The 25,710-nt window shown below is 32.5% G+C and overlaps 4 protein-coding genes across 7 annotated transcripts; 3 read left to right on the top strand and 1 right to left on the bottom strand.

Moving 5' to 3' along the window:
- The first annotated feature begins 1,964 nt into the window (after positions 1-1,964).
- Positions 1,965-7,019, top strand: LOC124847975 (ribonucleoside-diphosphate reductase large subunit). Its single transcript, XM_047325573.2, has 17 exons — positions 1,965-2,466; positions 2,551-2,612; positions 2,693-2,780; positions 3,069-3,332; positions 3,449-3,689; positions 3,773-3,849; positions 3,981-4,151; positions 4,253-4,345; positions 4,442-4,591; positions 4,701-4,787; positions 4,913-5,077; positions 5,166-5,285; positions 5,445-5,647; positions 5,723-5,872; positions 5,951-6,098; positions 6,409-6,492; positions 6,571-7,019. Exons 1-17 carry the CDS (start codon positions 2,239-2,241, stop codon positions 6,667-6,669), a joined length of 2,430 nt encoding a protein of 809 aa, XP_047181529.1. The 5' UTR covers positions 1,965-2,238; the 3' UTR covers positions 6,670-7,019.
- A 3,384-nt stretch (positions 7,020-10,403) lies between these two features.
- On the top strand, positions 10,404-12,950 carry LOC124847985 (ethylene-responsive transcription factor ABR1-like). Its single transcript, XM_047325586.2, has 2 exons — positions 10,404-11,328; positions 11,498-12,950. Exons 1-2 carry the CDS (start codon positions 10,953-10,955, stop codon positions 12,145-12,147), a joined length of 1,026 nt encoding a protein of 341 aa, XP_047181542.1. The 5' UTR covers positions 10,404-10,952; the 3' UTR covers positions 12,148-12,950.
- Positions 12,951-13,091: 141 nt separating this feature from the next.
- LOC124848013 (26S proteasome non-ATPase regulatory subunit 12 homolog A-like) lies at positions 13,092-18,856 on the bottom strand. 2 transcript variants are annotated; one of them, XM_047325618.2, is made up of 12 exons: positions 18,743-18,856; positions 18,307-18,492; positions 17,597-17,704; positions 17,409-17,513; positions 17,249-17,305; positions 16,956-17,152; positions 14,695-14,794; positions 14,484-14,596; positions 14,228-14,378; positions 14,061-14,138; positions 13,544-13,792; positions 13,092-13,390 (listed from the first exon to the last, which is right to left on the bottom strand). In XM_047325618.2, exons 1-11 carry the CDS (start codon positions 18,743-18,745, stop codon positions 13,574-13,576), a joined length of 1,317 nt encoding a protein of 438 aa, XP_047181574.2. In that variant the 5' UTR covers positions 18,746-18,856; the 3' UTR covers positions 13,092-13,390; positions 13,544-13,573. The 2 variants fall into 2 exon arrangements, with proteins under 2 accessions (XP_047181574.2, XP_087959488.1); XM_088103362.1 differs by having other exon boundaries at positions 14,228-14,596; positions 18,743-18,832.
- A 717-nt stretch (positions 18,857-19,573) lies between these two features.
- UBP27 (ubiquitin-specific protease 27) lies at positions 19,574-24,157 on the top strand. 3 transcript variants are annotated; one of them, XM_047325611.2, is made up of 10 exons: positions 19,574-20,014; positions 20,119-20,236; positions 20,392-20,492; positions 20,703-20,933; positions 21,542-21,610; positions 21,722-21,850; positions 21,984-22,121; positions 22,226-22,288; positions 22,525-22,857; positions 23,625-23,882. In XM_047325611.2, the coding sequence occupies exons 1-10, from the start codon at positions 19,808-19,810 to the stop codon at positions 23,640-23,642; spliced, it is 1,407 nt and encodes a 468-aa protein (XP_047181567.1). In that variant the 5' UTR covers positions 19,574-19,807; the 3' UTR covers positions 23,643-23,882. The 3 variants fall into 3 exon arrangements, with proteins under 3 accessions (XP_047181567.1, XP_047181554.1, XP_047181562.1); XM_047325598.2 differs by having other exon boundaries at positions 19,588-20,014; positions 23,621-24,157; XM_047325606.2 differs by having other exon boundaries at positions 19,588-20,014; positions 20,832-20,933; positions 23,621-24,157.
- Positions 24,158-25,710: the final 1,553 nt, after the last annotated feature.

Here is a 25,710-nt window from a genome sequence, read left to right on the forward strand (position 1 = left end):
TAAACAACTAAATGAGTCTTTGGTCCATAAATCATGTATATCATAAGAGACTAAATGGAAAATAGACAACTAAATGTTGGATTACTATTGCTTTATCCATAAATTGAATATATGTAAGTAAGAGACTAATATATTGGTATGTTATTTGTTGAATCTTAATTTTGAAATGAAAAATTGTTCATTTATGAGTACGTGATGTATATATTGTGATGTTGGAAAAGATGTCAACCTTTGAGTGTTTTTTGTTGAATGTTTGACATAACCAATGTTAATAATCTTTGGTAAGATTGATGTTTTGACAAAAGTGGACTATTTGAGAATACTTGTGTGTTATTTGGATGGTTACCTTGGATTAACATGGAAGTGACTAAAGATGAGATATGCATGTGTGAAACTATGCGTATGGATTTGATGAATTAATGTTATTGTGATTAGTAACATGATAATGAGAGTGATATGTCTTTTCAGTTGTTATCGAGGAATGATTCTATATGGTGTGTTATCATGTTGATTGTTGAAATCATAATTAAGTATACGATGAGTATGTATATTGTCCGAGTTGTGGATTATTGATAAATTGGATGATCTATGTCAATGCTATATATTAAATCAAGAATAAGTATTATTGAGTTACAATTTATTCAGAGAAATGATTTTCATATGTTATGACTGTATTGTCGCCGTGGAGTTAAATTTGTTGGAGTTTTCTAAATAGTGACTCCAAAAAGCTTAGTATGACCATAAGGTTTATAAAAAAAATGTATGAAAAGAATGTATCTCATCTACTTTTACCAGTATATGAGAAAAATATATTCTATCAATTAAATGTATTTTACTGGAACCAATTTATGCCACAAGAAAATGATAAGAAAACAATTCGTTATATTCACATTATTTTAAAACATAATTATGGAAAAGTTTGATTTTTTTATATACATTAGGAAACACATGAGTTATTTTTAAAATAATAAAAGATTAGATTACAATTATAAAAATAAAGCAAAATAATTTTTTATAATAAATGCCATATGTTATTTTTTATAATAATAAAAATAAAATTATAATTATAAAATCAAGTATAAATAATTTTTATAATAAATTAATGAATATTTGTTGTTATAATAATAAAATTACTAAGCTATAAAATAAGTGTTAATTATTAAAAGAATATTAATAAACTATAAAATAGTTTTTATAAAAATTTAATTAATTTTTTTTTCTTAGAAGAAATTTTTATTATGTTAATATTTTTTATTACGACTAATTATTTGAATTTAAAAATTAATTATTAAAAGGATAGAAGTGAAAAATATATTTTTATTAAGTAATTATTTAAATTAAAAAAAATTAATAAGATAAAATTAAAAAAAACTTGTTTAGATAAAAAAATAATCCCTTTAACAATAATTTTTAAAAATATTTTCTTTTTATTTTATAGGTAAATTTTTTATTATAGATATTATTTTAATTTAAAAAATAACTAAATTGAAAAAAAAAACTAAATGAAATGAAAAATGATTACTTAAAAATAAAACTGATAAATTATTTATTTTAATTTAAAAAATTATTATTTATTAAAAGACAAGCTTGAAAAATAAAATATGAACATGAATCCTCTTTAAATAATGGTATAAAATTAAAAAATAATTACTTATCAAAAAGTAAAATTAAAAAACAAAATATGTATAAATGATATAAATTAAATTATTAAAAGGTAAAATTGAAAAATAAAATAGGTATAAAATGATATAGGTAAAATATAAAAAAAACTAAAGATAACCAAACAAAAGACAGGACAGAATAAAAATATGGTAACAGGGATAATTAATTCTCTACCTTCCCATCCACGCTAACCCTCATCACTGATGAAACAGCATTTCAGTATCCAACGGTCCTCGGTAGATAGATAAGCGGGATGAAGAAGTGTATAAAAGATGGAAAGGAAATGAGTCCAAGAAAACAGCTTCCCCACTTTATTTTCAAAAGAACGTGGTCCCGCATCAGGCGTAACCCGCGCTGTGAAGCTCCCACCATTTCATTCAAGTTCCAAATCCAACTTTCTCGCGGGAAAATTTCGAATCCAACACATTTGAGAGGGAACCATCATTATTTGGTAAAAACAAATCAAAAACCCAAACAACTATCACCCTATACTCATCCTATTTATACACTTGTGCCTGCGTCGAAACTGTTCGACGAAATTCTCCACTGACAAACACAAAAAACAGAGTAGAAGAAATGTATGTGGTGAAGAGAGACGGGAGGCAAGAGGCTGTGCATTTTGATAAGATCACCGCTCGCCTCAAGAAACTGAGTTACGGTTTAAGCACAGAACACTGCGACCCCGTTCTGGTGTCTCAGAAAGTGTGCGCTGGTGTCTACAAAGGCGTCACGACCAGTCAGCTCGATGAGTTGGCTGCGGAAACCGCTGCTGCCTTGACTGCTAACCACCCTGATTATGCTTCTGTCAGTTTCCTTTTCTTTATCGTGATTTTTGTAATTCCTATGCCTTGACTAAAGGCTGACATCCGTGTTTTGTGATTTTGTCAGTTGGCTGCGAGGATTGCCGTTTCTAATCTGCACAAGAACACGAAGAAGTCATTTTCTGAAACGTAAGTGTGATCGGGAATTGTTTTTGTGTTTTTGTTGTGATGATTTGTTCTTTACAGTGATTGAATTTTGAACATTTCAGGATTAAAATCATGCGTAATCATTTTAGTGAAAGATCTGGAATGAAGGCTCCTCTGATTGCTGATGACATCTATGAAATTATTATCAAGGTAATTATACGTTTGTTGCCATTCGGAATTTGAAACTTGTCTGTCTGAATGTTTTATTTGTTTAACTGTTTATGTATAATGGATCTGCTGTTGTAGTTGGGTCAAGTTTCAAAATTATGAGTTGTAGGCTATTGAGTGTTTTAGTATAATCACTTATTATGGCTGTTATACTGTGTGCATTTTCTGATTTGGTTTGTATTTCTGATGTTATGTGCTTTAAATTTTGTCTGGCTATTGTTTTGGTATGACGGGATTTTCACTTTTGTGTTGTTTTCTGTTATGCTTCAGAATGCTGCTCGATTGGACAGTGAAATAATCTATGATAGGGACTTTGACTATGATTATTTTGGTTTCAAAACCCTTGAGAGGTCCTACCTCTTAAAGGTTCAAGGCAAGGTTGTGGAAAGACCACAACACATGTTGATGAGGGTTGCTGTTGGAATTCATAAGGAAGACATTGATTCTGCTGTCAAAACTTACCACCTGATGTCTCAACGGTGGTTCACTCATGCATCTCCAACTCTTTTCAACGCGGGAACACCTAGACCACAGGTACAGTATATGCTAATGCTCTATATCTCCAAATCTTCCTCTTTTTGTAACCATGCGTTGTGATATTTGATAATCCTAGTTCTCATTTATGTGGATCTGCTCATGTGCTTTTGCAGTTGAGTAGTTGCTTCCTTGTGTGCATGAAAGATGATAGTATAGAAGGAATATATGACACTTTGAAGGAGTGTGCTATCATTAGCAAATCAGCCGGTGGAATTGGTGTTTCTGTTCACAATATTCGTGCCACAGGCAGTTACATCCGTGGCACAAATGGGACATCAAATGGTATTGTTCCAATGCTGCGTGTGTTCAATGATACTGCTCGTTACGTGGATCAAGGGGGAGGCAAAAGGAAAGGTATATTGTTTATACTTTATTGAGAACACATTAGTGAATATTTATTATTTGCCTCTACTTACCATGTCACATTCTTCTTGTAGGTGCATTTGCTGTGTACCTGGAGCCATGGCATGCTGATGTATTTGAATTCTTGGATTTAAGGAAAAATCATGGAAAGGTATGACTGAAGGGATTCTAAAATGTAGTAATTCACATCATATGTAGTTATGGCCCTAGTTTTTAGTTCCTGATTGTTAAAAAGTAGTCCTATTATACTGATATAGCCATGTGTTAATGCTATCTGTGTAGGAAGAGCATCGTGCTAGAGATTTGTTTTATGCTCTTTGGGTGCCTGATCTCTTTATGGAAAGAGTTCAGAGCAATGGGCAATGGTCTTTGTTTTGCCCCAATGAATCTCCAGGTTTGGCTGATTGTTGGGGTGAAGAATTTGAGAAACTCTACACTCAGTACGAAAGAGAAGTAAGCTTGGTCTATGTTGTTGGTTTGTTTTGCATGTTTTGAATGCCTTCTTGGTTATTTTTTTCCCTACTTTTTATTTTAACAAATTTATTTGTACACAGGGAAAAGCAAAGAAGGTTGTTCAGGCACAGAGCCTCTGGTTTGAAATTTTGAAGTCCCAAATTGAAACTGGAACCCCTTATATGCTTTTTAAGGTGGTTTACAAATGCTTATTTGACTTTGTTTAACTTTCTAGTTTAACGCATTTTAGATATGTTTTTCATTGAATCTTTTCATTTTCAATATCCTAGGACACTTGCAACAGGAAAAGCAATCAACAGAATCTGGGAACAATCAAGTCATCAAACTTGTGCACTGAGATAATTGAGTATACAAGTCCAACGGAAACTGCTGTGTGCAATTTGGCATCAATTGCTCTACCACGATATGTAAGAGAGAAGGTAGGAAATCCTTGGGTTATTTTGTGTGTTAGGTTCGCTTATATTTGATTTCTGTGTGACTAGGCTAACCTGTTATTTCTGTTTTTGAATGTTTATCTGATCACCAAAGGGTGTGCCCATGGAATCTCATCCATCTAAGCTTGTTGGGAGCAGGGGCTCAAAGAACCGATACTTTGACTTTGACAAATTGGGCGAGGTACAATATCTAGTTATTTCCGAACTATGCACAATGCTGGATGTTTTTAACATGTTTCAACATATGCACTTATATTGGTATTATCATTATACGGCTATGTTTGTGATGGTTGCCACTAATTATAGGTTACTGCAACGGTGACAACAAACCTTAATAAAATAATCGATGTTAATTACTACCCAATTGAGAATGCTAGAAGATCAAACTTACGACACAGACCCATTGGAATTGGAGTTCAAGGTCTTGCTGATACTTTCATACTACTTGGCATGGCATTTGATTCACCAGAGGTAAATAATTTTAGTTGGATTGCACATTCGTTTACAGCTTAAGCTAGATGTTCTTCAATTTGATAGGCTACATGGTTATGTGATGCAGGCTCAACAGTTAAACAAGGATATATTTGAGACAATATACTATCACGCACTAAAAACTTCTTGTGAATTGGCTGCAAAAGAGGGTCCCTATGAAACATATAGTGGGAGTCCGATGAGCAAGGTATATTGTTGTGAGAGTCTTTTCTACTCATGCCTTTTTGTCTGAGTTATATTCATAATGCAGTGAATGTATATTGAACTTAATTTTTAGGATTTCAGTTAGAAATCTAAACATCAGAGATTCTTTTATGTTGTGACTTAGGTGATTTTGTATGTGCAGGGAATTCTTCAGCCAGACATGTGGGGTGTGATACCCTCAAGTCGTTGGAATTGGGATGAACTTCGGGAAGTGATATCTAAGACGGGTGTGAGAAATTCACTTCTTGTTGCCCCTATGCCAACTGCATCCACTAGCCAGATTCTTGGCAATAATGAGTGTTTTGAGCCATATACTTCTAATATCTACAGTCGCAGAGTTCTAAGGTTTACTCCCATGCCATTTTATTGTAGTTTGATAACTTGTTGATCTATCTTGCGTGTTAACTGTTTGTATTTTAGTGGTGAGTTTGTTGTAGTGAACAAGCATTTACTTCATGACTTGACTGAAATGGGACTTTGGTCTCCTACAATCAAGAATAAGATAATCTATGAGGACGGTTCAGTTCAGAAAATTCCAGAAATAACTGATGACCTAAAAGTCATATACAAGTATGGGAATTGTTATTTTGTAAATTAGCTAAACATGACTCTTAAGAACTTCATGCTAACTCTGCCTTAAATTGTCAGGACTGTTTGGGAGATAAAGCAAAAGACATTGGTTGATATGGCTGTTGATAGAGGATGTTACATAGATCAAAGCCAAAGCTTAAATATTCATATGGATCAACCCAACTTTGGAAAGTTGACTTCTTTGCATTTCTATGCCTGGTCAAAGGTATCAACCTTTATCTTGGAGCGAGTTAAAATTCTAGCCTCATTAGATTATGTTCACGATTTCTCTATCGGATTGTGTTAGGTGATGTTCTTTTAAGTTAGATTTATGTTTGCTTTTACAGTTGGACTTTTAAGTGATAATTTTAAATATATAAATCTATACACTGCCTATGGCTGTGTTTATTTCTCGGGTTTCCTTTTGAATTCAGATTCACCACTAGATTAACTTTATCTTGCTAGAAAGTAGATCTCTTGTGTGAATTTTTATACCAACTGTTTGATGTTTATTGGCTTTTGCTTTCAAACGAAAGGGTTTGAAGACTGGGATGTATTATCTGCGATCACGTGCAGCAGCTGATGCTATCAAGTTCACAGTTGATACCTCTCTGCTCAAAGTAATAAGAATTTATTGTCATCAATCTTGTTCATTTTGTTTATACATTTGATATTGACCATTTCTATTGTCTATGCAGGAAAAACCTACAGTTGAGGAAGAGGATGATAATACCAAGATGGCGCAGATGGTGTGCTCTCTAACAAACAGAGAAGAGTGCTTGGCTTGTGGAAGTTAAGGGCATTCAAACTTAAAGTTGCATTCTTACTGATTAATTTTGTGCAAGCCTCAACAAGTTATTCTGAAAGAGCATTACTAGCAGCGCAGGCTTTGGCATTTGTGATACAAGGTCGAATCCATACATGACTATCTCAATCATTCTAAATTATCTTTACTTTGTATAGTAGTTGTGATGTTAAGTTTCATTTGTATTATATGTTAAATAGTTGAAGAATGTTAGGATAGTGGGATGTCTTTCTATATTTAGATTAGATTCGTCATCGAATAGATTAAGTTAATGTTGGTTCAATGTTTAATGATTGAATTAAAATGTTTTTATTTTATAAATGATTATAAGTTTTTATTTTATTTTAAGCTCATGTGGTGTATAAACCAATAATTTTTAAGATTCAAAATTGGAGGACGACATAAACCAATTTTATAATTTTTTATATAAAGTATAATAAAAGATTTAATAAAATGTTTTAAATAATTTTTAACAAATAATATATTTGGGATCCCATTCAAAATAAATAAAAGAAAAAAGAATGTGAAAAGTGATTTAACTTGAACTAACTTTGTAAATGAGAAAAATGAAGAAATGGCGTCGGACACAATATGTGGTTGATGCCTAACCAGAATATTGAAAACTTCAATTCTCAATCTTATACACAAATTTTGTATAAACTTTATTTAAAAAAACAAAATGATGCGTTGAAGAGAAACAAAAATATATTTATATATATATAAAAAGCAATAAAGATCTTTGGTCCAATATATGATTTTGACGGTAATATTATCTCCCCGAATATTTAATGTAATTACATAATTAAAATTAAAACTCAAGTGATATGGTTGACTGTTTAGTTTTTCATTTAAAATGAAATGCGTTTGAAAAAATGAAGTTACAATCATTTTAAAAATGAATTCTGTTTTTAATCAAAACCAGATTTTTACCGGTAAAGTTAAACTAGATGGAATGTAAGATTTAAGCTTTATTTCTTTCATAGAAAAAATAAATTAATAAAAAACACGAGGTGCTCTAACTCTTTCATAAGAATACTATATACAAATCATATCTTGTATAAATTTTAATGACTAAAAGATATCTAAATTAACTCTAAATCATATTAATTTGTTTATGAAGTATTTTCCTTCTAATATAGATTTTTTTCATAATGTTACATTTTCTTTTAACAGAAAATAACAACTCGTCAGTTCTAAATTTAAGCTTTCATCATACATATATTACATAATAATAATAATAGAAAAAATATTATATAATTATTTAATACACTTAGGCTAATTATATAGTGGCATTTGAAAGATGTTTAACTGAATAACAGATTTTTAAACAAATTCACAAACTAGATTATCATGCATCTTAGGTTGAGCCTAAAAATATTTATGAAAAGTAATAAATCGGATTTAAACTTTATTTCTTTCAAATAGGCCTCTAAATGTCAATTTAATTATTTTATTTCAACTCTAATAATCATTTTAATATCATTATTTTTATTGTTGTTGTTACAACTTACAAGTACAATTAGTATGAATATTATCTCCACTTTAACCACCATCTCAATTTTCTCTTTAACATTTCATACTTCCCATTAAATTCAAAATACATTTATTTCACATTACTTTTATTACATATTATTCAATCTTTCATTTTTTTTTATTTTGCTAATACAATATGATGTTTTGAATTTTAATTTCTTTAATAAAATATTTCAATTACCACAAAATATAAAACTTTATTTAGTATTGAAAAGTATTTCATAATTCAAAATATTTAATTATTACTTCTATAGATATGGGGAACTTCTACAGGGAATATCAAAATTTAAATTCGTATTAATCAAAATTTTGATATCTAATTAATTATAACCTTTCGGACTGTAATCAAGAGTTATAAACTTTATGACATTATTTTCAATAAAAATAGATAAATATATTCTATATTAAGAATGTATATATTATATTTTTTTTATAAATATCTTAGGAGTATATAATTACTACGAATAAGTATATGAGATCTAATTGTAAAATATTATTGTGAGAAAGAAAAAATAATTACAGTAATAGTTAAAAATATCACATCACCCGAAATTTATTCTTATCCGTGTAAGTCTATTCTTTATTTTCATCAAACTTTATGCATCTTCAAATTCATTTTTATCTCTTTTTCATAATAAAACTTTTGGCTTTTTTCTTTGTTATCAAGGTTTCTCATCCCTCTTTTATATAATCTATATTAAACAATACTCTACATTATAATAAGAATAATAATAATAATAATAAATCTTATAGTAAAAATATAGCTTTGTTTTAGCAACCAAATAAATAAAACACACGATACAATGTTCTACTTTTAAACATTTGTTGGTTACACTGTATTTATTCCTTTTAAATATCTTCAAAAATATATCACATATATTCTAAAAAATTTGTTCTAAATAACTCATTCTATTCTATAACACGTTTATGTATTTTATAAATTTTATCCTGAAAATCTTATAACAAAATTTAATCTAAAAATTATGTTCTAAAAATTTAAAAAACTTGTTGTGAAAGATTTTCAGAACAAAAATTATCCAAAAACCATTTTTGTAAAAGATGAAATGATTATTTTAAAAATTATAGATGTGGAGTTAAGCATTGTGAAGGTGCAGGAAAAAGAAAATAAAGAAGTATTTTCTTTTACAAACACATGTTTATATTCATTATAAAAAAGTAAATTTTTGTAATTTTTAAAATAATAGAAAAATATAAAAAAAAATAATATCTGTAAAAGATTCATGAATGTCAAAATTTTACGTCAGTATTCGGAATTTTGATAGATAAATATCTTATTTTTATTTGTCGCATTCTTTGATCTAACATAGGCTAGTGTGCTGTGACAATTGACCCACGTGTCGATTCTATTTCATTAAAGTTTGTTTGAATTCACAACACGACAAATGATAACGCGTTATGTCTTCCGAAAAACAAAGCGTTGACCAAATCTTCTCAAACCTCTATCCACTTTTCACCAACAATAAATAAATAAGGCTGCAAAATACCAATTTTTCTCTACTAAGTCGGCAAAATTTAATACCAAATTATTGTTTAATTATTTCTTAATCACTTACTCCTATGATAAAAAAAAGTTTAAAAACCCTGCCGATTTGAAATTTTAAAACTTTTACCGCTTGGCTTAATTTTATTTGTATCCCATTTTTTTTTTAAATTTTCTACCATATAAGGGTGATGTAAATATGTTGGCGATTAAAAATAAAATATGTAAAAGTTAAAAATTAAAACCTACTATTTTAAAAGGAAGTCAAAAGTAATAAGTTAGTAGCTGACTTTTATTAGATTCGAATCTCTTAATTTAGGTTGAGTTTAAATATAGTAGACAAAAAATCAAATTTATAAAACACTTCACATGGAAACTATAGTATACAAAAATTACCAATGTATAATTATACTTTTTTTTTTTCATATCCAATGCATATAATATAAAGAAAGCGACAGTCATTGGGTTATTTGTGCTGACATAGTTTCCATTATTGGTCAACCATGCGGCATTACGAAGTAAAAGTATAGGATTGAAGGAATGACGCCATTTAATGTAAAAAATGTAAATAATAAATTAAATGGCAAGCTGCCGCTTTTACGACAGTGAAGGAAAAACATTAGATTAAATATATTTGAATTTATTATCATTAATATTATATGTAAACAGCTAACTAATATTGTTGTCTTGAATATTTTCTATTAGAAATAAAATAATCTAATTTAATATAAAGCAAATAAATTAGATATTCTGGAATAAACCATGGACGGTGGTGGTCCCCAGTTTGGTTTTGGATTAACGTACGGCATTGTGTACGTATATATCCAATAGAGAAGTTGGATTTGAAAACTTGATCTGATGGTGTAAATAATAATATCGTATAGAAATACAACTTTTCAATCCGTGGATAAGATAAATAAATTAAGATTTTGTGTTTTGAAGTCGGCCGTCGCTACTGTTACCTTTTTTAGTCTGAGCACCGTCAACTTGGTTCTCTCCACACATATGCAACTGGGTTTTCAGTTTCACACCTTCACCCTTTGACCCATAATTAACCCATCAACCTCCATCTGTTTCAACTCCTTGGATCCTTTTTTCTTTCTTCAGACAGTCGTGTATAAGTTAGTTCTTCATTTCTTCCATTGTTTTACGAGTCTTGGTTGCTACCACGACCAGTTCGAAATTTTGGTTGCTGCGAAGGGTTGGGTTAAAAGCATAGAGGTAAAGTTTTAAGTGTAAATATGGCGAATAATAGAGAACAGGGTAACGAGGGTGACCGGAGTTACTTGGGTAAAGCGAGAAACTATCATTCGTTGTCAATGCCGATGATGTTTTCGGGATTGGATAGGGAGAGGGAGATGTCAGCCATGATCTCTGCTTTGACTCAAGTTGTCACCGGAGAGGAACATGATCACGATCACTCGCTTCTTCATCAAAACAATGATAAAAGTGGTGGTGGTGATGGTTTTACTATAACATCAAACATGGATTCTGGTTCCATCGCACCATCTTCTGCATGTTCATCTTATTGTGGAAACTCTGTTCCAAAGAGAAGGAGGGAAGGTGACGATACAAGTGATCTCCCACGTGGAACTTCTTTCCCTGCTATTTCAACATGTAAGCACCAAAATGAGTAATAAAATCCATTTTTCTTTCTTTTTTTTCTATTAGTGATGTGTAATATAATATAATTTATACAAGATAGGACGTTACGTGATAGAAAAGTGGAAAAAGATATATATTTATTGTAATGTCTTACGTTGGATTTGATTTGTGTGGAATACAGATGGAGTTGGCGAAAGTTCAAGCAGGATGAGGAAGGAAAGGAGAGAAATGGAGAATAAGGTATACGATTACGAGTACAGGGCAGAGAAGGTGGGAATGGAAGAGGAACCAAAAAGGAAATACAGAGGAGTGAGGCAGAGGCCATGGGGGAAATGGGCTGCGGAAATAAGGGACCCATTCAAGGCTACCAGAGTGTGGTTAGGAACATTCGAGACCGCTGAAGATGCAGCCAGAGCCTACGATGAAGCTTCCTTACGTTTCAGAGGCAACAAAGCCAAACTCAACTTCCCCGAAAATGTCAGGCTCAGACACCGATCACCGGAACCACCACCAGCCGCACCCCTTTTCTCCATTCCGTCTACAACTGAACCCATTGTTCACACTCAACCTCAGGGTTCACATGATTCCGGCAACTTTTATGAATATTGTTATTCGCATGTACATGAGTTTCCCGTGAGCCTCTATGATCAGGTTGCCGTCTCATCATCATTCTCTGTGGCGGCTTCTCATCTTCAATCTTCACCTTCATATTCTTCTTCCTCAACTATCTCTTCTTCCCAACCGTCTCTACTTTCCCCTCATGCTACGCATCTATCCCCATGGTCTTCTGCGCCTGATTACACTAAGACCTCCCATCCTTCCTCCTCCTAGCTATATACTCTTTATTCATTTGTTCAGGACGTTAATTACGAACAATTTCACTTGTCACTATTTTTGCGGGATATCCCTTTCCAACAAAATTTTATTTAACACGAGTGTTAAATTTTAGAACTTATTTTAAATAAATTTGAAGTGAGTTGTTTGAAATTGTCCATGTAAAAAGTCAACGAATAAACGTCGTTTGCATGCGTTCTAAACTTCACCTTTTTGATGCACAAATTTGGAACAGGATATGATCAAAGTTGATAAACAATGCATTCCCAACGTTGAAAGCAAAACGCATCTTACGGAGGTTTGACCCTCCTCACACGAAACCATTGTCAAACTGTGTATAACATACAAAAATATTGCGCCGACACGTTGACATTTTATTAGCGATGCCGGAGTTGGTTAGCAACTTCAGAACAAGAAAAATACAAAAGGTGAAACCTGGACTCGCACGTTTCTAAAACCCGCTAAATGATATGGTGTACGATCTATAGAGGTTCTAAATTACGAAAATGGAGGTTATAAAAAGATTTCCAATTTAATTATGACTTCCGTCTGCGCAGGGTAATTTCAATTTATTTATAACTGATGTATTCTCCAAACGAGGAAATGATGCAAAGCCACATCACACGTTTACAAAAAATTCATATCCGTGATAGCACCAGAAAAAAGTATTCTGCAACAAAGAGCCGTTAACCAAAAGACTAGATCGTTTCATGATAATTTGATAATTACTTTTCCCCTTCTTTTTCTAATCCAAACAACAAAGTGGGAGTTTAATACTATCTTCCCCCGAAACTCATCCACCGACGTAGCCTTCGAAGATCCCCAAATTTACGTACTCGAGCAATAGATGCATTGCACGCAGCTAGCAAATTGTCATTCAAGAATATCATGTCTAAATTGCACCCAAAAAAAGTAATTTAAAAAAAAGTACAAAAGGGAAAAAAATCAACCAGGCAAAAGAATATAAATGAGCAAACAATCAGTTTCTAGCCACTGCTTCAATCAAGATCGTTCAGGATCCTGTCTCAGGCAATGGTGAGGTATGAACCAGTAGTATACAACATTGCTACTTACTAATATGCATATATCCAGCTCTACCCTGAACGCATGCACCACAAAAATATAAAATTAAAAAGGAATCGCGTTCTGTGAAATTCCTCACCAACTCGGTCGGTGACGATTTAAAATGATTCCTGAAATATGCAACTTCAGTACAAAATCACGTCTATATTAGAGTGCCCTGCAATTACCAGAAACCAGAATTATGGCAAAACATACTGAGTCGAGAACAGTCACGATTCTACCATTTTCCTTATACAAACTCTCACTCCCGTGTCCCAACCATTTCTTAAAACTGCGATAAAATAATTTTGAAGGGAAAAAAGGATCTTACCTGTGATTGTAACTGCTGATATAGATCTTCTTAAACCTTCAACACAGCTTTATGGACCATGGTTTCCTTGTGTATTTGATGACAACTCTTCTCCACAAGATCAAGAAGTTTATCCAGGTTTGCTGCCCATGAGTTAAGAATATCATTGCTATCCTTTGCGGTTTGGAAACAGACTATTCCCATTGGCCTATCAATCTTTGCCACCAGCGCCTTAGACACTACCATATCTGAAAGATGCTTCTCAGCTTCCTGAATTTTGCATGAAGTATAAACTAGAATCATCACACTAAAAGAAATAGCATTTTAATAAAATGAAATAAATTTGGTACAGCATCCATATTCGTAAGCAACAAAATAAACCACAAGAGGTAAACACACTCCAGCAGCACACCAAGATCATAATTTTTCCTTTGAAACACTAGCATCCAGTGGCAGGTTAGGTAACACCACAAACATTCAAAAAAATCTCCATGGTAACACTAGACTCAAAAGCACAACCACGACTAGAATCACAAACCTGTACACTGAGACACAAAAGCTCTGCAAGTCTCTTCAAGGTAATTCTTGCGTAGTATTTTGAAACAACAAGAATGTTCTGAAAGGAAAAGGTTCCGTATTAATGCTCGCAAAAAGTACAAAACATAAAACATATCACACAAGACCAATCAGTTATTTTGTATTTACATGTTCAATTATTCGTTGCTTCAGATCCTCTGCTGCTTTTTCACCCAAAGATTCCCCAGAAGCTTTCTCATTCTCAAAATCGTTCTTATATGTATCCCATAGAGTTGTCCATTGGATAACTTCCATGGTAATCAGCTGTTTCAAAAGTAACCTAGGCACAAAATATACATGAACAGGCACACCAAATGACAAGGAAATCATAAAAAAAATAAAAGAACATGACTTGGAAGACATGATAAAACTGGGGATGGCATACTTGAAGCTTGGAATCTCAGATAGATTCTTATCCTCCAGAGTGGAATTCAGAAGGCTTGACTGCATCGGATCATGTGGTGCTAGAACCAAGTACCAGCATATTTTCCTTAGGATCTACATGTACAAAGTAATATTAAGAAAAACATAACATTACAAAACATCTCACATTAACAAAAAGGGTAAAAATAAACTAAAATGAGGAGAAAGCTTACAGGAGTCCACTTTGCAGGGTCTTCTTTGACAGATGGAATCTCATATATTGATTTGTAGCAACGGCAAATCTCAAGATAATCATTATTGTGGGAATAATACCTTTAAATACAAACAAAACCAGCATTAGAAAACTAAGATTTTGAAATATCATCAACAAGCAGCTTCATAAAATAAGTAGTTAAAACATAAGTAGCATTAAGGTATATCATTTCACATTACTTAAGTCTGAAAGTATATATTAGCGGGTACAATGTCCCAACTATGGCAATTCCATACACTTCACTACTGTCTAATTTTACAAGCCATTTACCAGACACATTCAAAATCTTAATTCATATGAACGATAATTGATAAATAAAGCACCGAGCATTACACATTAAATCTGCCTATGGTATCATAGCTCGTCCCAAACCCATATAAAAGATGGTCTTTTAAACCCCTGGCAGCCAACATAAAGCACATTGATATACTGAATTTGGATCACTCACAACATCACACAAAATTGTTATGAACATTAATGCGAATTACAAAGTTAATTTATCAGAGAAACGAACATAATTCATAGAAGCCAAAGTAGGCCCATTATTATAAATTAATTCAGTGCAAAACACACTATCAAAGAGGAAAAAATATGTTTTTTTCACAATATTAACTAACAGTTAACTTTGGGGACAATTGCATACCTAACAATTTAAGTAAAATATACAGATTAATACATCTTATTTCTGTATTTAGGACTGACTTGTTTGAGTTTTAGAACAAAAATGCTCGAACAATGCTTCAAAAAAATTATAATAATTAAGAAAACCTCTACAATTATTGTTATAGTACTTTTCTAATTTGTGAATTAACTGTGGAAAAGGAATAGTTTAATAATTAATTATCAATTATTTTTATAATACTTTACAAAAAATGTTTAGTGTTTGGATATGCTAGGCGATAAGTAATTTTAAGAAAATATACTTCATTAGGATTGTCTAAAATATCACTTTTTAACAACAAAATTACAGCAAATGGGTAATGAAATATCATGTAGCTTATTAGTTGATTTTCTATTTGAAAATATTAATTGTTATTAATAATATGGGAAAACAAAAAACCTAGGCAATGATCTCATATCGTGCAAATTGCACTAATGAAATTTTTTTTTTCCACTTCAGTTATTTTACCAAACACTCAGGAGTTTTAAATGGCTCTACCACCACTCCAAAGATCATCCTATCTAAAAATGATAATAAGCTAAAGATAGTTACAGAATTGAATCTGAAATCAGTTACGAATCCCAAAGGCAGTTTAGCTTATTCACTATGGTGGGCACAAAGAGTAACGTTGCACTATTTTGAGATTATGGTACAAAATAAATAAATTATTTAACACATAAATGTTCGATAAAAAAAAACCCCAAAAATAAAGACATTCATAATTAAAGTAGAAGTTATAAATTTCAAGCTAAACAGAAACATGGCAATGTCACGAAAAGGAAGGGAATAAAATAATTTTAAACTTCTAACAGAAGGGTAGAAGAGGTGCCACCACTGCTGTAAAGTTAGAATGCCACAAATTATGGAAGAAATGTGGTTTACCAAAAAAAAAAATACATGTTAACTAGAATTGGAGTTTCAAGTTCACCAGAATTGGATCGTGTAGTTATTTGTGTATGTTCTCTTTACAGAAAGAGACACAGGTGATTTCTCTATACTCTTCCATTTCAACTTACCAAATTTAGTAACAAGACTGGTTTAACCCTTCAACAAATTATTTTCCTTTCCAAACCATCACAGAGAGAATAAAATCTAAACATGTTGCAAAAGAAAAGAAGGCCGTGTTTACCAATCTGCATTTTATCTTTAAATACCATTGAAACAAATCACTAGAATGGTCAACAAAAGTTAGTTCCATAGATATAGTTATTAAAAAGGACAATGCATGAATTGTTAGATGCACTGATAATCCAAATTGTATTTAAAGAAACTGGAACAAATGCAAGCAAGAGATCTTAAGAGAGTGTGAACACATATTGCAGGTAAACAGTCATAGCAAATATGCCTTATTTTGGAGACCTAGAATGCACCTATTGGACTGACTAGCAGCAATGTTTCTAGAAGCCCAAACGAAATAGCAATTTTCACTTTTTACTTGATTAGACTTATCTCAAATAGAAAGGAAAGAGATATCAAATATACAAGGGAAGACATAATATTTGTAACTGCATCATGATAGAACGAAAAAGTAGGGTAACATAAAGCACATACTCAATTACCTAATCATTAGCTCATAGTAGATCTGCTTCAACTCCAGCAAAGAGGGTATATCTGCAGGGGCCTCTTCAACAACATTATCACCTTCTTTAGGCTTTTTCTTTTCCTTAGATGTATCGGCATCAAATACTCTTGGACTAATTTTTCTAGAAAGTATTTGTGCACGAACATAATCCTCACGGTCCAGACACAAACGAACCTATAACACATACAATATTCTTATGTCAGCTACTGAATTGCAACACAAAAAATGAATGACCTGCTATTGCTCTAAGCACAGAAAAATGTCTCATACTTGTTCGAGAATGAATGCAATCTTCTCAGTCTTGGCCATGGCACCAAAAGTTTCAACCTGTTAATATTATCCATTCTATTAGTAAACTGAAAACTAATTAGTTATGTTAAAAAAATTCAGGTCACATAAAAGCAATAAAAAATAACACATCACCACTGACCGCAATTTCTTGCATCAAATCAGCAGCTTCAGCTATATGCCCTTGATCTTCCTTGATCTTTGCAAGTTTCTTGATCAATCGTGCTCTCTCTATTTCCACGTATATCTAAAAACAATACAACATTTTAAAAAGACATGACGGTATAACAACAATGATTAAAAACAAACAAAAGGTTCAAAATTACTCACTTTCCCTGCAGACACACTGTTTAATGTTTTGATGAGTTCTATGCGAGTTTCAACATCTGGTGTCTCATCAATATATTGCATAGCTTGCTGTACCATAGCTGTTACAGCCTGCAAATATAGAACCATCTCATTAATGACAAACAAATCCATGCTTCATGAACCAGTAATGGTTTTAAAAAGAATTACGCCACAACATTACGATTTTGGGACCCTCCGTGACCGCATTGTCACTAATTATGATTGCATCTGTCAGCAATTTTCTACAATGTCCAACGATCACGACGAATCTACGACCCCAACTTAAAACCTTGGTCCGTTTACAAAAACAAACAGAAAACATCTGAACTGTAGACTCTTATCTACGAAGAAACCATACATGTGGTTTTTAACACAGCCTACTCCGCCGAGACTAAACAGCAGAGAACTAACATTCCCATAAAAACCGATAGTTCATATACATGCTTTGTGTTCAAAATTAAACTTCCGCCACTCATTTGCCCAAATTTACTTAAAACACATTTATATGTAGACATCTCCCATTCTAAATGCATAAACAACTACCAATATTTCAGAGCCAAGTAAAACCCTAAACCTCCTCACAAAAACACACCACTGCGCGATCACGAAACCTAAGAGGTCTTTCCACACACGTGGAAAACAAAATAAAAATAGCAACCGAAGCTCAGAATAAAATCAGCGGAAGCGAGAACCTGTTTAAGCTGGCCCCGGCGTTTCGACAAAACGACAATCTGGTCGTTGAGGGTTTTCCAGGCTCGCGCATCAAAGCAGAGCTGCAGAATGTCAGTGACCGCCTTTCTCGTTCCTGCCACTTCACCGGCGAGTCTCATCTGCTTCTCCACGTTCAGCAATTGCTCTATCGCCGCGTCTAAGTTCGCCTACATAAATTTTCAGAGGAACCGTCAGCGCAAAGAATCATTGAATTTCGGTTCAGAGATGAAAAATTAGCAATAACATTGGCAGAGCCATTGAAGGAAAAAAGCAAGTGCGAGGCAAAATTAACGATGGAAGTCTGGGAATAAGAGTAGAAGACGCATGCGGCAACAAATAAAAGAGAGAGATCTGAAATGGCTTCGATCCATGAAAGAAATGAGTGAAAGGGGAAGAAGCGTGAAGAAGAAAGAGTACCATGGTAGGATTGTGGGCGAGTGAGAGATCTCCGAAGGAGTTGTCAATAATTGAAAATTGAAAATAGCACGAAAAGTGGAAGAAGGTAGAAGAGGGTGGAGAAATAGATGGATGCTCATCTTATACACTGCTAAGGCCCACCCCGGCCCAGCAACGATCTTAATTCACTGGCCCAATCCGCTACCGTGTTTTTTTTTTTTCATTTTTGAGTTAATTAATTTTGTTTGAATAAAAAAAAATGCATATAGATAAAAGATGAAAATTTGTACAAAGAAATCACAATTACAAATATTTAGATTCATAAACGAAAATTTTTTCAATAACATTTTTACAAATTTAAATTAGTATTTTGATGTTTAAAAATATATTAATTTTTTTTAAAATATTGATATTAATGTATCTTAAAGCTTCAACAAAAGTAGAACAAAAAAAAAATCAATAAAACACTACACTCACTATAGGTTAAATTTACATTGAGGGGTGAAACAACAACCATATTAGGTTAAAAATAATCATTTGATAAATACTATAAGTTTATTATAGTTTTAAAATAGACCTCTTGTTTAAACAACCATGTATTTTCATTTTACTTTTGCTGTTGCATCATTCCTTGATTTCTTTCTCCCATCATTCATATCTGGCATCACCATATAGCTTCTTTTTACCTTCTACAAGAACTAAAAGGTTGGTATTTGAGAGTGATCACAACAACCCCATATAATTCTCATGGTTAATTTTTGCAGATGTTTTGTTTTTAAAAAATAGCTTATGTAAATATGAAATTGGAAAAAACGTTTAATTATCCCTCAACATCCTTAAAAAAACAACATTTTCGTATTTTCTTAAAATTTAAACACAGTACTTATGGTTCTCACGCAAGAAAAGAGGCTCCACAGAGAAGATTAAAAGCAAGCTGAGATGAGTTTGCTGAGTCTAACTTGGAGACGTACATAATATCTTGGAAGATCATTTCCTTTCACTCTTCACTATTTCTCTAACCGTTTGGTTCTGAAGCGATCGCTGGGCGCGGAAAAATCCCAAACGGAAAGTGGAATCTGAAAAAGGATGAGGTTTAACGAGTGCCCTATGAATTGGATTGGCGTAACGGTTGGTGGTGTCGTGGGGGTAGTGGGTGCGATATTGACACTAAAAGATGGCAAAGTGGGGATTCCATTAACCTTCGCTACGCATAATAGTAGCTCCGACAAGTCTCTCTTTGTTCCCGGTTTGCAAAACCTCCAAAACAATTGCTTTCTCAACGTAGTTTTGCAGGTAAGCTCTCGATGTTGTTTCTCCTTTTTCTTCAATCCCCAAATGATTGTTTATGCTCGTATTATGCAAAAGATTATATTTTTATTGTTATTTCTTTGTTGCAGGCTCTAGCCAGCTGTTTTTACTTTCAGGGCTTTCTTCACGTCGTGATGGGAGAGTGTGGGAATAAGGACCTGGATGAAAACATGCCTCTTTCGCTTTCTTTGGCTACTTTATTAGAAGGTAGAAGAAATTTGACTAAGTGGATAAACTTCTCTTTAAACATTTACAAAAGTTAATGAGTAAGCTGAGCTGAAATTAACAGATGGATAAACTAAAGATTTCTTGTTATAGTTTCTCTAGAAGATTATTTTTGTGATTGTGTTATATATGTGCAGAGTTGAGTTCAGTTAGTGGGGAAAAAGTTACACTGAGTCCACGAAAGACTATGCTCGCCATGTCGAATTACATTCCAGACTTTAGTCTGACTAGTCAGCAGGTAGGATTGTGTGTTTTTATGATTGATTTATAGTGTGTTTGCAACTGCATCGTGCCAGCTAGTACTCAAGGTGGAAGCTACTCTCAGTAGATTCTGATTTCCATGTTTTTAACGCAAATGTTGAGCTTTGGATGTGGAACCAAACACATTGATAGTGGCTTATTGATGTTTTAATTCTGTATCAATTGTGTTTGGTTTTTGTTATTGTAGGATGCTGCTGAAGCTTTTCTCCATCTGTTATGCTCTTTGAGAGAAGAATTTGGAGATTGTTATGCTCCAAAGATGAGTTCTTTAGCAGACATTTTTGCTTCTAATTATAGAATTCTTACTCCAATACAGAGGGACTGTCAAAGTGAGCAGGACCGATGGCAACAACACTTCCTTGGACCTTTTGATGGGATTCTTGCAAGCAGCTTGACCTGTCAAAGTTGTTCATCTCAGGTGCATGAAACTTTTCTCAATGCAGTACAAAAAACTTTTTCCCATTAGTTGGACATACACTGCATGGTCTTTGTAATTGTAATGTGAGACTGACTAAAGAAGATCGTAATTGATGAGTACCTAAGCTCTTGGGGAACCCACCCTAAAAAGCTAGCTATTAAAAGAGGGGAAGAATCAAAGACTTTAATACCCAGACAGGCATCTCATATTACTTAATTAGGGACTTAGGCACCCCATAATATCCAAGTTCTTGTCACTAATTTAAAATGGTTAGCGATGAAGAAAAATATTGGAAATAAGGTTAGGATGTGATGACTTGGGTTTTAGATGCCACTAATGACTTACTTTGACATGCAAGTTATGGAAATGACTAGCGCCAACTAACTTAATTACTCCAAACTTGCAATAAAGTTACTAATGATTTGATAATGTAGTTATTGGCTGCATGTTTAGCTGTGTTTACTACTATTTAACTTTACATAACATCTATTTTGTTTTTAAAATAACTTACCAGTTTCCTCTATCATTATTCTCAGTGTCGTTGTGATAATATCTCCTTTGTAACATTCATTTATTCCATTTTTTAACTTTATATTTATTCCGTGCAGATCTCAATTAACTTGGAACATTTTGATTGTTTGCCTCTTTCACCTGTGCTCAGTGATAGTTCCAACATAGTAAGTTTTGAAACTAATCTAACTCATATGTGGCTGCAATGCTATTTCTTTTATAATTGAAGTGCTGCATGCCTACTTAGCTCCCTGATCATTAAATGTGACATGTTACAGAGATTTGGTTGTACACTGGTGGATTGCCTGAAGCAGTTCATTGTTGCTGAACATGTTGAAAATTATCGGTGCAGCTACTGTTGGCATAATGCTGCAATCAAATATCTTTCTGTAATGGAAGGAAATGAGGTCCTCCCTGTGTGAATATTTTATTCATTTAGAGATTGATAAAGGCAGCTTAGGGATGCATAGTTGGTGGTTGCCGAATCCAACAACTAATCTTTGTGTTGTCCAATATGATTTCTGTGCCATTGTTACTCAGGTAGAGCTTGAAAAACTAAGGAGATGCTCTGAGCCAGAAATCTGTGATTGCCGAAAAATGTATAATCTTGATAAACTACCTTGGTCAAACAGGTTTTCACATACGCTGAAGCAGCTAAGTATTGCTAGGTGTCCAAGGGTATGCATACTATGTTTTCTGATCAAACATTTCTAACTTTCTCTAGAATCTTTTCTTTTGTAGTTCAATGTCTGAACTACTGAAACATGATTGCCTGGTTGCAGATTTTATGCATACAATTGAAAAGAGTTTCAATGAATGCCTTTGGAGAGCTAGTCAAACTACAGGTACTTGAATCTCTGACATTGGATTTATCTCAGTTTTTGTCTCCCCTTCCAAAAGGAAAAGAAAAGTTCCCTGGACGTAATGCCAATTTGATTGTGTTTTTATTTATGACGTAAACTTGACTGTTATTCTATGGTATAGATTCAATGAACTGAACAAAAGAGGGTAATAACTGAGTAGCATATGAATCTTCATTGTGTTTCACTATAGAATTTTCTGTCACGATATGGTAATGCAGGGCCATATTTCTTTTCCGTTGATTTTGGATATGTTGTCATTCATGACAACTTGGCTGGGAGTAAAGACACAGGACATAGATGTACAAAGTTTGTCATTAAATTTGAAGTACAACAGAAGAAATATTTTGCCAAATCACTCTGATATGCAATCTAGAACATTGAAATTTAGTGGCCTTTATGAAGCAAGGAGGGAGCAGATAAATTCATATGCTCTTGACGATAGATTTATCTCCTCTAAAAATGGACTGGAACTTCACAGTGACACTGTATTTCCCTGCTCTGGCACTTCAGAAAGTACTCACTCAGATGCACATATGCAATCCAATGACAAGGTTGGTTTAGGGTTTTTTTTTTTCTTTTTTTATGTTGATGCATTTAATTTACACCGAACCGTGAAATCCCATATCCTTGCATCTTGTTTCTGTCCATAATATGCCCCTTTAAAGAAGCTTCATGTATCTATCCATCAAGTTGGATGTTGGGCACATGAGCTGAAATTTTCATTTTTTTTTCTGTCAGCTCTTTACATTCCCTTCTTTGTAAAAGCTGATTTTTTTTTGTTGCATTTAACTGAAATTGAGTATCGTAAAACCATTTCTTAAACTTACCCAAACAAAAACTAATTCTGAATCAGACCAAAAGTCGTGGTTGACCTAAGCTGAAGTTCTTGAGACGAAGGTTCAGATGAATCGGCCAGGACTGAAGGTTGAGACAAACCTATTCACACCGAAAGTCGAGAAAGACTGGTCTAAACCGAAGGTTTAATAATATATTTAAAAAAATTAATATGTTTTTCATGTTAAAAAAAACTTAAAGAATGGTCCTGACTCACAAGGTTTTTTTGAACATTTTGACTCTGTAAAAAGTCTTTTTGATCTTCTGGACTTTTTTAATATGGAACTTTTTGACTATGTGGGCTTTTTTAGTGTCGATCCACATTGATCAGGGTAAGTCCTATGGAGCGGGACAAATTGACAATTCTAATTCTAGTTGTAATCAATTATAAAAGTAATATAATTTTGGCAATTGTTCCCGAACACACCCCAAGTGGTTGATATGCTTTTCATCTTTCTCACTCTGTTGTGCTTTATGCAGGCAGATGCTTCTTGTGATTTAGTTTCTCAAGAAACATGTTTGTATCAACTTGTTTCTGTTGTTGAACACTTTGGCAAAGCTGGAAGTGGGCATTACACTGTTTACAGAAGTGTAAGAGGGAAGTCCTCAGAAGATGAGCTCAATCAAACTCCAATGCATTGGTTTTGCATTTCAGATTCTCAAGTGCGTGCTGTTTCAGTGGGAGATGTTCTTTCCAGTGAGGCCAGCTTGCTCTTCTACGAGAGAATTCCAAGGAACTGAATGCAAAAAAATCCTTTCTTTTGCTTTGGGAAGTTCTGGGTTCACAACATGCATTAGTTGCTATTTCTGAATCATAGGAGTTCATGGTGGGCCATCTTAACTCACCCGAGTGGTATAAGAACTGTGCTGAGGATGTTCCAAATTGCATTCATAATCTTTTGAGCTGGGTAATGAAAGAATGAGTAACTATACTTGGAACGGTTTTCAGTTGTTTTTGCATGCTCAGCTCATTTTGTTCCCTTGTTGTGGTTAAGCCCATCAAAAGCTTTAGTTGCAGACCCATTATCTCAACAGCTACAGTAACATTATTGATTTTCTGTCCAACAACATATGGATAACATATAAATAATAAACATAAATTATCTGATTTGAGATAATTGGATGATCGATTTCGTTAAGCATTTTTACACTAAAAAAGACTAATTTAGGAGTGGTGCGATATAAACTAACTACTTTTCTAATTTAATTCTAATTTTAATTTTAATTTTAAAATGAGCTACAAGAAATATTTTAAAGTTTATTAATAATTTACATATTTTGTTAACTTAAAGGAATAAATCACTTCACCGTAAACGTGTAATTGGGTTAAAATTTTCATTTTCTTATATCATAAATCACCTTAAACATAATTTAATTGTTCTAAATCCATTTTACAAATTGAAATTTTTTTATTATTTTCAATTTGAATTAAAATAATGACGACAACTTTCTTTTCCTTTTTTTTTATTTAGTTTTGGTTTGTAGTCTCATTACCATTGCAATAACACACTCAAGGATGCAAAATTATCAGTGTTCATGTATAGTTATCCAACACATATTGATTCAATTTTTTTATTGTTTAAAGAGAACCCATCTCAACTATACTTACTATTATTTAGGTGAGGTATATATTGAGATTTAGTATTAAATTAATCCTACCTACTAATTAATATGATATGGATTTAATTTAGTTTATTTTAATTGTAATGTAGCTAGTTTTTTTTTGTCAATTGATTTTGCTAACTTAACATTTTTATAATTTAATTTTGACATTAATTATATAACATTATCCTACTTCACCTTGTCACCTTGTCACCTTGTCAATTCATTCACATATACATCCACCAACCATATACATTGTTTTCGGACTTCACATATCAAAGTCTTCCTTCAAATATTTTCATAATTTACATTTTTCTATACTACACATCAACCTTGTTTATTAAGAGCCCTTGTGGAGATTACAAGTAACATTGCAATAAAGATTATACGAAGACAACAAACAATAAAATCAAATTGTAATCAGTCCCTGGTCCGCACATTAAATTACTAGTTCGTATTTAATTTTTGTAAAAATATTTAATTTTCTAATAGATATATTAAATAATACTATTAAATAAGGTTCATTAAACCTTTTCATTTTGAAAGAGTCCAAACTTATATTTATTAAGACAATATTAACGTATTATACTTAATTTTGATAATTTAGTATGATAATATATATATATATATATATATATATATATATATATATATATATATAAATCGTTTAATGAAAATGCTTATAAGATAATTTCAACAATATTTCGATTTTCGATATCGTCGGTGCTCCTTAAAAGTATTTACTAGGTACATATGATTATTTACAATTAATTACAAATAAACCACTAGTCAATTTTTGTTCATACTTTATTATCATCAAACTTGTTTTTTTGTTATGCACAATTCAACGTATAGAAATAAAAGTGTCCACCCTAATATCTATTCAGTTCAAAAATTTCTATAATGCCTTAATTAAAATTCTCTTGTTTAAAAATTATAACAATTTGTATTATAATATGTTTTCATGT

Source organism: Vigna umbellata, chromosome 1 (genome assembly GCF_029865625.1).
Source record: "Vigna umbellata cultivar VRB3 chromosome 1, Vumbellata_1.0, whole genome shotgun sequence".
Classification (NCBI taxonomy): Eukaryota; Viridiplantae; Streptophyta; class Magnoliopsida; order Fabales; family Fabaceae; genus Vigna; species Vigna umbellata.

Coding starts and splice junctions, on each gene's coding strand:
- LOC124848013 (XM_088103362.1), bottom strand. Junction 17,153..17,248: donor TTGCATTCATTCTCGAACAA/GTATGAGACATT, acceptor TATGTGTTATAG/GTTCGTTTGTGTCTGGACCG. Junction 14,139..14,227: donor AGCAACGAATAATTGAACAT/GTAAATACAAAA, acceptor TTTTCCTTTCAG/AACATTCTTGTTGTTTCAAA.
- LOC124847975 (XM_047325573.2), top strand. CDS start 2,239: ATGTATGTGGTGAAGAGAGACGGGAGGCAAGAGGCTGTGCATTTTGAT. Junction 4,152..4,252: donor ACACTCAGTACGAAAGAGAA/GTAAGCTTGGTC, acceptor ATTTGTACACAG/GGAAAAGCAAAGAAGGTTGT. Junction 6,493..6,570: donor TTGATACCTCTCTGCTCAAA/GTAATAAGAATT, acceptor TTGTCTATGCAG/GAAAAACCTACAGTTGAGGA.
- UBP27 (XM_047325598.2), top strand. CDS start 19,808: ATGAGGTTTAACGAGTGCCCTATGAATTGGATTGGCGTAACGGTTGGT. Junction 21,851..21,983: donor CTGTAATGGAAGGAAATGAG/GTCCTCCCTGTG, acceptor ATTGTTACTCAG/GTAGAGCTTGAAAAACTAAG. Junction 22,122..22,225: donor GTATTGCTAGGTGTCCAAGG/GTATGCATACTA, acceptor GCCTGGTTGCAG/ATTTTATGCATACAATTGAA.
- LOC124847985 (XM_047325586.2), top strand. CDS start 10,953: ATGGCGAATAATAGAGAACAGGGTAACGAGGGTGACCGGAGTTACTTG. Junction 11,329..11,497: donor TTTCCCTGCTATTTCAACAT/GTAAGCACCAAA, acceptor TGTGGAATACAG/ATGGAGTTGGCGAAAGTTCA.